Below are 11,025 nucleotides of genomic sequence, written 5' to 3' on the forward strand. Positions count from 1 at the left end.
CATGCCGCCGGTCGCGAGGCGTACGAAACAAGCCTGACGTTACGAGCCGCGTAGCGGCAAGTGCAAGGGTCAGAAACCTTTTCAAACTATCGCTTCAATATTGCAATGAGCAGTTTATAAATGGTCAATTTTCATTCCCAAAGGTTCAACACATGTCTGTACAGAGCCCAAATTTCGAATTTCCACCTCATCGCGGAGTAATTAACAATATTCGGCAGCATGCCGCCGGTCGCGAGGCGTACGAAACAAGCCTGACGTTACGAGCCGCGTAGCGGCAAGTGCAAGGGTCAGAAACCTTTTCAAACTATCGCTTCAATATTGCAATGAGCAGTTTATAAATGGTCAATTTTCATTCCCAAAGGTTCAACACATGTCTGTACAGAGCCCAAATTTCGAATTTCCACCTCATCGCGGAGTAATTAACAATATTCGGCAGGATGCCGCCGGTCGCGAGGCGTACGAAACAAGCCTGACGTTACGAGCCGCGTAGCGGCAAGTGCAAGGGTCAGAAACCTTTTCAAACTATCGCTTCAATATTGCAATGAGCAGTTTATAAATGGTCAATTTTCATTCCCAAAGGTTCAACACATGTCTGTACAGAGCCCAAATTTCGAATTTCCACCTCATCGCGGAGTAATTAACAATATTCGGCAGCATGCCGCCGGTCGCGAGGCGTACGAAACAAGCCTGACGTTACGAGCCGCGTAGCGGCAAGTGCAAGGGTCAGAAACCTTTTCAAACTATCGCTTCAATATTGCAATGAGCAGTTTATAAATGGTCAATTTTCATTCCCAAAGGTTCAACACATGTCTGTACAGAGCCCAAATTTCGAATTTCCACCTCATCGCGGAGTAATTAACAATATTCGGCAGGATGCCGCCGGTCGCGAGGCGTACGAAACAAGCCTGACGTTACGAGCCGCGTAGCGGCAAGTGCAAGGGTCAGAAACCTTTTCAAACTATCGCTTCAATATTGCAATGAGCAGTTTATAAATGGTCAATTTTCATTCCCAAAGGTTCAACACATGTCTGTACAGAGCCCAAATTTCGAATTTCCACCTCATCGCGGAGTAATTAACAATATTCGGCAGCATGCCGCCGGTCGCGAGGCGTACGAAACAAGCCTGACGTTAAGAGCCGCGTAGCGGCAAGTGCAAGGGTCAGAAACCTTTTCAAACTATCGCTTCAATATTGCAATGAGCAGTTTATAAATGGTCAATTGTGATTCCCAAAGGTTCAACACATGTCTGTACAGAGCCCAAATTTCGAATTTCCACCTCATCGCGGAGTAATTAACAATATTCGGCAGCATGCCGCCGGTCGCGAGGCGTACGAAACAAGCCTGACGTTACGAGCCGCGTAGCGGCAAGTGCAAGGGTCAGAAACCTTTTCAAACTATCGCTTCAATATAGCAATGAGCAGTTTATAAATGGTCAATTGTGATTCCCAAAGGTTCAATACATGTCTGTACAGAGCCCAAATTTCGAATTTCCACCTCATCGGGGAGTAATTAACAATATTCGGCAGCATACATATCGTACATACGTAAACCTGTACTATCGATCTGCATTATCGACCGTATTCTATCGCAACGTACAGTGTTTGCCGCGGAGAGACCGTGGCGCTAGTAACCTGAACCGCAAAATTGTGCCTTTTTTTCTAGTCATTTTACGTCTTAAATAAGTAAGTAATCAATTAAAAATGCATACCACCGTGTTTGTACATGTCTTCGCTATGTCTGTATAGAGCCCTTTTTTCGATACGAACTCTAAATCTCGCGAAATTAAGAGAATCTCTCAGCGACAGCCATCTTGTGACGTCATACTTGCTTCAGAATTCGAATTTTCTGCCGAATATTGTTAATTACTCCGCGATGAGGTAGAAATTCGAAATTTGGGCTCTATACAGACATAAATTGGACTTTTAGCAAACACAAGTGACCACTTTTAAACTGCTCATTGCAATATTGAAGCGATAGTTTGAAAAGGTTTTGACCCATGCATAAGCATATGGATTTCAAACCCTGCCGGCCCCCTTAAGGCTAAGAACTTTAAAATCGATGGCATAGTTTTCGAGATATTGAGCTGTTCAAAGTTATGTGGGCCACCCTGTATATCTCGTCGGTGGACCGGTTCTGTTCCAGGAAAGACTGACCGGTTCTGTGCCACGCTAAGGCTGAGCAGATGTCAGCACTATATCGGGAACGCCGAAAACCCGGGCGTGAGCACTCTCATTCCTCTCTGTATGTAGTTCTCAGTCCATGTAAGGACAAAAATTATGAAACAGAAATTATACTACGATTACCAAAAAAAAAACAATTTCTCAGTTTAGCTGATAATTCGTAAGATTATTGAAGTATGGTGGATAATTTTATTTGATATATATGTGATGTGCACAGCATCCCACCTAACCTAAACTAATCCAATCTAAAATATTTATTTATGTAGTGGCAACAGTTCTGCGGATGCGATTTAAAAACAATTCGGAATGATATAATGTTTATCATCACAGTATATATTCGTAAGAATGTACTGCACCTTATCTAAATCTTGGGAATGAATTTGCGTAATGCTATGTCCACCCTTACATTAAACAAATTAAAAAAACGAACATTAATAGAAAACCCGGAAAGGCCTAAAAAGAGGATCGATCGATTCGATGGATTGTCAGAAGAAGAAGTGCAAAGATATACTTTGCCAGATTATCTCGAGATGAACTTGCACATTATTTTCATTGGAATCAATCCTAGCCTGATGGCAGCGCATCGTGGTAGATATTATGCAGGTCCTGGTAATCATTTTTATAAGCTTTTGCATCAGTCTGGTCTAACACCTCGATGTATAAAATACGAGGAAGATTATAAACTTTTGCAATATGGGATCGGTTTGACGAATATTGTTGCTCGGCCTACAAGATCTTCCGCTGATCTCAAGCGAACGGAAATCAAAGAAGGTTGTGAAACAGTAAAGGAAAAACTGAAGACTTATAAACCGAAGATTGCTGTTTTCAATGGCAAATGTATCTATGATGTGTTTGCCAATAAAACCGACAACTTCCATTTTGGATTACAGCCTGAACGTATTGAAGAAGTCGCACTATGGGTTACACCATCGAGTAGTGCTCGTTGTGCAAATTTTCCTAAAATGACAGATAAATTACATTTTTTTACCGCCCTAAATAAATATTTGCAATTTTTGAAAGGGCAGATACAAGTTGTTGACATGAGCGAATTTTTATTTGAAGGAAAATGTAAACAATTTATACCAAGGACTTCGAAAATGTGGAGGCGAAAAAATATGTCTGCATTCTTAAATGGAGGACGAATTGCCAACAAAGATACAGTGTGTCTGAATACGTCCGATGAAAATGTGGCTATAGCCTGCAGTACAGAATTTATTGTAGAACGTATACAAACCAATGAAAAAAATGGTATTAAAGAAACGCTCCACATAGACGAAATAGAATCTTTGCAAAATTCAGTGGCGATCATTATACGAGGACCTGTTAAAACATTTTTCGAAAACGATGTACCTTCTCAGAAGGAACAATCAATATATTTACACAACGAGATCAACGATACTGATTGTATTGATAGCAATAATTGCCAAAAAAGTATAGAAAGCGACTATATAGAGAAAAGAAACTTCAAAAAACTCTCCCCAAAACCTACTACAGTAAAATATTTTGTTAAAAAAAAGCGTAATGAGTCAGATTTTATAAGTTTGATAAAGCAAAGATTAGAAAAAAAGGAACATAATCCTCTCAACCAAGAAATAAATTTTGAAAAATAGACAAACCAACAAGCTCAACTAGAAATCAAAATTAGAAAATTAAAATGAAGTAAATATACATAATATATGAGTGCATGCATATAGAATGTGAAATAAACATACATATACAAATGCAGGTACATACAGTCATCAGTCACAATAGTTTGTACGCATCTGCTAACTTTAAAATATTTAAAATATAAATTAAAGGTTCACCCATTTATTCGTTCATTAAATGAAATTATAAATTCTGAAAAATGCAAGATGTTTTCCTTAACAATTGTTAAAAAAAGATATTTATCACCTTATAAAAATACCCTGATGTTTATACCAAAGCAAATAAAATTTATTTTATAATAATGTAATAGTAATGATTATGTAATAAATTTCATCACTTTTTGTTTCCAATTAGTAATAAGTATCTAGTAATAAGTATTTGAAATTTAAAGCTGAAGATTGCTTTAAAAACACAAAACTTCTTGTTTGTACGAACGTGACCATGTTTCGAAAATAAAATGTTACATAACTGTGAGGTAGTAGAAAATAATTTATTTCCTCGTTTTTTAATTTACGGAGCATTAAAAGTGATTATTTTACATTACTTTAGAAACATAACAAAAATGTATCTATCCAAATTTTTAACCATTTTTTCTTTGTAATGTATAACCAAAACAATAAGTTTATTGAATGATTCCTCATGGATGCATCTTTATAATCTTACTAATCGTAAATTAAAAATATTAGAACCCGTCATTTTGATGTGTCCCGTAAACCTAGTGTTTATTGCAATTATGTACATCTATGGTCAATACTATACCCAAAATATGAAAAGTAATGTTCTGTTTTCAAACCAATTTCAACAAAAGCGTATATATTATTATTTATACTATAGCTATTCCATCCTCAACCTTATTGTATCATTTAAAAATTATAAAAGTATAAAAATTTCGAATAAAAAGTAACAATTATATATCTCGATATAATAACAATTGTATAAAATGTTGACAACTTTACAACTTCGATTTAGCGGCTTCCATAAGAGTCCTTAATTTCTGAGTAAGCATGATATTTCCAGTAATCTTTAGTTTTCCTCGCATGAATGCTATCTGAGGGTTCAATTTGCCCAAAGCCTGAAGAGAAAACAATCAATTGGATTAATGTCTCACAACACAATAATTAAGAAATGTATTAATCTCAAAACTAATTTACCATTTGAATCATGTCTGTGTCTTCAATCGTCAATGTTGCGTCAGCTTTCCCTGATGTAGGTTCACCTTTATACAACTCGGCTTTCTTCAAGTCCAAAGCTTTAAAATGAACAATATTGACAATGTTAGTGTGACATAAAAAAACGGCGAACATATGATATAAAGCGTATGAATTAAAGTGTAGCAATTTTCAATTGCAACAATACTCACTCCATGTTGCTTGTGGCGTTCCCTTCAACAGAATGTGATAAACAAAGACAGCATTGACCTTTTTTACTTCTTCCTGATTTGTTTTCACATATTCACCAATAGTTGTGAATACTGCATCGCTTTCAAGGCTTTCAGTGCCAGAACAAGAATTTACTTGAAGTTGTTTAATTTTCACCTCTTTCAAATCGATGTATGCTCCTATATATACAGAAAATGGAAATCTAAAAATCCGTTTATTATATTCGAAAAATTTTGTAACTAATTACACTTCAAGTGATTAGGATTTTTGTCATAATTTTTATATTTTTACCTGTCAAGACTGGTACATTGGTTTCTGTAATGTAAGTTTGGAAATGAATTCTATTTCCATTTTGCCACATATCAGTTCGCAAAGTCTGACCCGGAAGGACAGGTTTTGCAAAACGAACCTGAATTTGTTAAGCAAATTAATGTAAATATAATGTGAATAAGTCATTTTCATTTATTTTCATTAAGTTTATAATTTCGAATTCATTCAATGTACTATACAATACGTTGAAAATTTATACATCTACACGTGATTATTTCTATAAGTGTCAGAGATATAAAAGAATGTTTCAGATGAAAATTGTGCGGTATCGTGGAGGACACATCGTGACACATCACCTGTCAATGTACACCGTGAGAACTGCCGTATTTTGGCCGTTGTATTTGTACCACCGGTGGTACATCCCGTCGTGAACGTGTTAATAGCATTTAATGTGTTACTTTTGCACACGATTACTTATTCGTTGACGTAATTTTAATACACTTTCAACTGGAGTCCGATGAATGATTGGTTTCACCACCCCCGCCCCGCACCATCTCTATGGAAGTTACCGTATGCGGTAACGCTAATGCCGGCGGCACGAAAGCTTTGAAAGTTAGTAACTAGACAATTACTTAAGCAAAATATATGTTTAGGTAGTGTTTCGAAAACGCCTCAATGCTAGCTATAAAAAACTGTAATAAAAAAATATAGGGTTCCATTTAAAAATTTAAACGAGACCTTCACAGAACCTACCATTAATATCTCAAGATCAAACAATTATCATCACGATATGTCCTCCACGATACCACACAACTTTCATCTGAAATATTCTTTTATTTCTCTGATACTTACAGAAATAATAATATGTAGACACTTAAAACGGACATACTGTATGTAAAAATATTGTCACAAGACAAATAAGTTTTTGTATGTAACAACAAAGTAATAAAAATACAATATACTGTACCTTAATAGCTTTGAACGCACTTGGATCACCGTCGGCATAAGTTTGAAGGACATGACGGACAGAAAATCCAAAAGAACACAAGCCATGCAGAATTGGTCTTTTATGGCCACCGATCATTGCCATGTTTGCGTCTATGTGTAAAGGATTCCTGTCGCCACTTAATCTATATAACGCTGCCTAAATTTAATAACGTTATAATTGAAGATAAGAATTAAAAACAAATACATTCTCGACTCCGAATATTCAGTGTTTCTGTTTATTACCTGATCATAACTAGTTTGTTGAGTAACCGTTGCATCCGGTTTTCGATTAGGCGGTTCAATTGTTGGCACAATGTTGGAAGATGTTCGTTTTCCTTGAAATCCGCCGCTTCCTATTGCAAACACTGACATCTGTGCTGTAGACAATTTATCACCAGAGACAGAATCGAATGTTTCGTCTGGAACAAATTAAAATGACCTTCGTTTATCTGTGCAAGAAAAGAGAGGAATAAAGCAAAGTAACAACGTTTGCATACGTTGTATTACAAATAGAGCTCCTGATCCCTTGTCAAGAACATCTAAAAGTTTAAATTGTGTTTGAACAGTAGCTTCTGTTGGTACTGGTTTATAAACTTCAAAGTATTGTTCACCATGCAGCATCTATAACCACAATAAATGCATAAACACAAACCAAGAAACCATTTAGACAATAACGTTACCTTCATTGGGTCTAGTTGGATTCCAGGTAAACCAACTTCAAATATTTTAGAAGACAATACAAACATTGGACCATGGAGAGCATAAAATGTAGGTATTACAGCAAAGTTTTCATGATTCTCGTACAGATAACGCAAATCAGACTGTTCTTGTACCGTAGCACCGACTACAAAAATCATATTAATTATTATTTATTATTATTATATTTATAATTATTGTCGAATAATTAATGGAATAATTATATCATACCACCCAATGCATATAATATTGTGTCACGAGTACTGTAAGTATGCGTCAAGCTATTATCCTGAAAGATAAAAAGATGATAATAAACAATGTTACTACTCATTTTTCGCCAAAAAATACTACTTCAATTACCTGTGCTGAATTTCCAGATTTCATTTCTTCTATTACAGTCATAAACTGTCCTGTTACATGCTACAAAATACAGTATGAGATATACAACAACTTCATTTAATTATCTGACGTAGAAGTTATTTTATATACCTCTATGCTATCAAAATGTTTAGCAGATGACATGTTAGTAATAGCTGTCCAGTTTTGTTCAACATCTTCTGGAGTGACATTTTTGGACAAACTTTGCCTTAAAGTGCATCCTGATGCACGAATTAAATGACCTGAAAAATTACGAACCATAAATTAAATTCAAAATTTACAAATTATTCAAATGATTAAATTTTATGTACTTACATTTTCCAGCCCATCCTAATGCAGATTCAATAATAGAACCATTTTCTGTACTCTTTTCATGACATAACCAGACTACTACTGGGGCTATTAAATCAGGTTTTAAATGCTCAAGAAAGTCTACAGATACAAATTAAAAAATAACAATGTATGGTTATGTACATATAAAAGGATGTATTGTATAATATAAAATTGATTATTCACCTGGTGGCATAATGTCTTCTGTTAAACGAGAAGCAGCAGTTGGTATTATTACATTTGTATATATGTTTCTTTTCCTGCCCTCTATAGCTAATGTATTAGCTAAACCAACAAGGCCCATTTTTGCTGCACTATAATTCGATTGCCCAAAATTTCCATATAGCCCACTATTACTTGATGTCATTATCACACGACCATAATTTTGTTTAGTAAAGTAAGGCCATGCAGCCTGAGTAGTTTTATAAGCTCCTTTTAAGTGAACATCTTGTATCAAATCTGGAAACAAATAGATATATTATTATCGTAGATATACTTATATGTGTTTCTTAATCTTGAAGAATAAAAAATACTATTGATAATAGAATGATATGCAAACCCCAATCTGTGTCTGTCATTTTAGCAAACGATTTATCCCTTAAAATTCCAGCATTATTAATAACTACATCCACTCGCCCAAAAGCATCAATAGCTGTTTTGATGATTTTTGCACCATCAAGAACAGAATTATAGTTGGCAACTGCTTTCCCACCTGTAAATAAATTTAAATTACAAAAAACATTTATCAAAAATAATTACAATATGAGAAATATAATTACTTTATTATATGTAAAATATATTTTTTTGATAGTTTTTCTAATTCTCTAATTCTCGTTAATATAGAATCTTTGAAAGTTTTCTGTAAAATTTTATAAGTCTTTATCAACATTACTTTATAAGATTACTTTTTGATAATAAGAATTTGCATTGGGAATAACAAGGTACAAAAATGTAAAAATATTCAAACTATTTATTTATGTTGAATGCAAAATATATCCATTCAAACTTAACTGAAACTAATTTCATTAGGTTATCAAAACATTATACACAACCATTTCTTTTGATTTCTTCAACAACTGTATCTGCAATTTTGGTACTTCTTCCATCGCCGTGTCTTCCACCACCTAAATCATTTACGACAACACTGGCACCCCTCGTAGCAAAAAGCAAAGCATATGCTCGGCCCAAACCTAAACAGTAAATTTATATAATGAAATAAAAATTTGTGATAATAATGTAGTACAGATACGTCAATCGTTACCTGCTCCTGCTCCTGTCACCACAACAACACGGCCATCGAAACGTAACTCTCCTGTTCTCGTCATTTTTGCGGTGGGCAAATTAAGAAATGGTGTTTTCGCTTGTTTCAAGCCTTTATATTAACCTTCCGAAATGAGACAGCAAAATTCGAAACAGTCTAAAGTCCACCAGGCTCCGATTTATAAAAACAAAGTCCACGACATGGACTCCACGCATGTAAATATGTATATGCACTATGCACCGCACCCAAGCGGTAGACTATGAAATTAAACAATTCTTCACTACCCCTTCCACCTGTTTTTTTCCCAACAATTTCAACATTATCACGTTTAACTACAGATAAGATACGTTTTAAAGTCTTAACATTATACTTCATACAGTGTGTATACATAAGTTATTAAGAATCATAGGCTCAGTGATAACATATCGACAGAGAGGATAGGAGAGTGCTCACTAGGGCTGTGCGAGTACCCGAAAATGCGAGCCGAGCTTAGCTCGGCTCGATTGTGCGAGTCGAGTCGAGTACTCGCACGATGCGAGCTACCCGCACCGATGCGAGCTGCTCGCAACGAAGCGAACGGCTCGAAATAAAATCAGGCGTAAAATGACATGATGCGAGTTACAGCGGGAAGATCAGCACATCGATATTATCAAGCATTTTAGTATATTGACAATGCTAAATGTTTGCGATGTTTTATTATATATTTTGATAGTGAAATGTTGATTCAGAATTTGTATAACCCTTATTGAAAATAATTATGCAATAACAAGTATTTCCTAGATTTATGTAAATAACTAGCTGTGATCTGTAAAGAACGGTATTTTATATATTCCTTTATATTATACTCCGGGGTTCAGTGTACAGTCGTAAAAATGTGTTGTTGCAAAATTGTTTATAATGTTGAAAATTAACGTTAAACTTCGTTAAATAGTTTTTGAAAGGAATGGATATATAAATATTGTATAATATTGATGTGTATTTATACGAGGTCGCCGCCGCGTCTACAATGTATGCTGGCGGTTCCTCGGCGTGCTCTTTGCACAGGCCGCCACACTGGTACTCGCACCAAAGGTCAAAAGACTGAATTCTGGTAAGCTGAGAAAAACTGTTTGACAGAATCTGAGCTAACTAACCTGAGAATAGATTGTCTTAGACTTTTATATTTTTCGATAATGAATAACTAGCTAGTGGCTCGATGGGGAGGGAAGAGCAAAACGCATACGCGTGCAGGTAGATTAAATACTCAGAGCGGGTGACCTAAGTGGGCGAGTGCAGGCGAGCCGGTCATAAACCTTAGCTCGCTGATGAGAGCCCTACTGTCCCATTGTACGGAAGTACACTTTTTAGAAGAAATGGCCGAGATAACGAACCAAAAAGGCAGTAAACTATTTTCACACTGCACAATTATAAACATGGAGATAGCGCAGGTTGCTTAGCGAGAAACGTGCGGCCGCTTCTCGTTATACATTATGCAGTCAGTCTCATAATTGATGGCAGACACTTTAAATCAGAATAACTTTTTTTATAAATCGACCAAACGACTTCAGCTTCTAGACAGCTACTAGATGACATGTAATGAAAACTCAGGAAAAATTGCGTTATATAATTGCGTTAATTGTCGAGCTAGGAAGTAGATTTAACTTTGCTGCCACTACGAATTATTTGGTAGTTAGCATGCTTTTGGACCATCGTATAAAAGATCGACTGTTATCCACGGAGAAGAGCCAACAATTGCAAATTGAAAAAAGATTTCGAGATGAAAATCTGTAAACTTTTTACAAACATTAAAATATTAACTAAACAGAAAGTATGACGAGTGTTGAACGTAGACATCAGATCCTTTTAAAAGGGCCTAGCCGATTTATGGTCAAAACTGCCCTTAGAGGTTTTTCAACGA

At 35.6% G+C, this 11,025-nt stretch overlaps 2 protein-coding genes across 3 annotated transcripts; one reads left to right on the plus strand and one right to left on the minus strand.

Moving 5' to 3' along the window:
• Nucleotides 1-2,280: 2,280 nt before the first annotated feature.
• Nucleotides 2,281-4,124, plus strand: LOC143353114 (uncharacterized). Of its 2 annotated transcripts, XM_076786181.1 has the most exons (2): nt 2,281-2,527; nt 2,619-4,123. In XM_076786181.1, exon 2 carries the CDS (start codon nt 2,711-2,713, stop codon nt 3,788-3,790), a length of 1,080 nt encoding a protein of 359 aa, XP_076642296.1. In that variant the 5' UTR covers nt 2,281-2,527; nt 2,619-2,710; the 3' UTR covers nt 3,791-4,123. The 2 variants fall into 2 exon arrangements, with proteins under 2 accessions (XP_076642296.1, XP_076642295.1); XM_076786180.1 differs by having other exon boundaries at nt 2,447-4,124.
• A 179-nt stretch (nt 4,125-4,303) lies between these two features.
• Mfe2 (peroxisomal multifunctional enzyme type 2) lies at nt 4,304-9,376 on the minus strand. The gene is made up of 16 exons (XM_076786174.1): nt 9,129-9,376; nt 8,920-9,057; nt 8,427-8,579; nt 8,054-8,326; nt 7,853-7,969; nt 7,649-7,779; nt 7,520-7,579; nt 7,391-7,448; nt 7,144-7,307; nt 6,961-7,084; nt 6,707-6,882; nt 6,444-6,620; nt 5,498-5,615; nt 5,188-5,385; nt 4,979-5,076; nt 4,304-4,899 (listed from the first exon to the last, which is right to left on the minus strand). Exons 1-16 carry the CDS (start codon nt 9,190-9,192, stop codon nt 4,780-4,782), a joined length of 2,169 nt encoding a protein of 722 aa, XP_076642289.1. The 5' UTR covers nt 9,193-9,376; the 3' UTR covers nt 4,304-4,779.
• Nucleotides 9,377-11,025: the final 1,649 nt, after the last annotated feature.

Source organism: Halictus rubicundus, chromosome 4 (genome assembly GCF_050948215.1).
Source record: "Halictus rubicundus isolate RS-2024b chromosome 4, iyHalRubi1_principal, whole genome shotgun sequence".
Taxonomy (NCBI): Eukaryota; Metazoa; Arthropoda; class Insecta; order Hymenoptera; family Halictidae; genus Halictus; species Halictus rubicundus.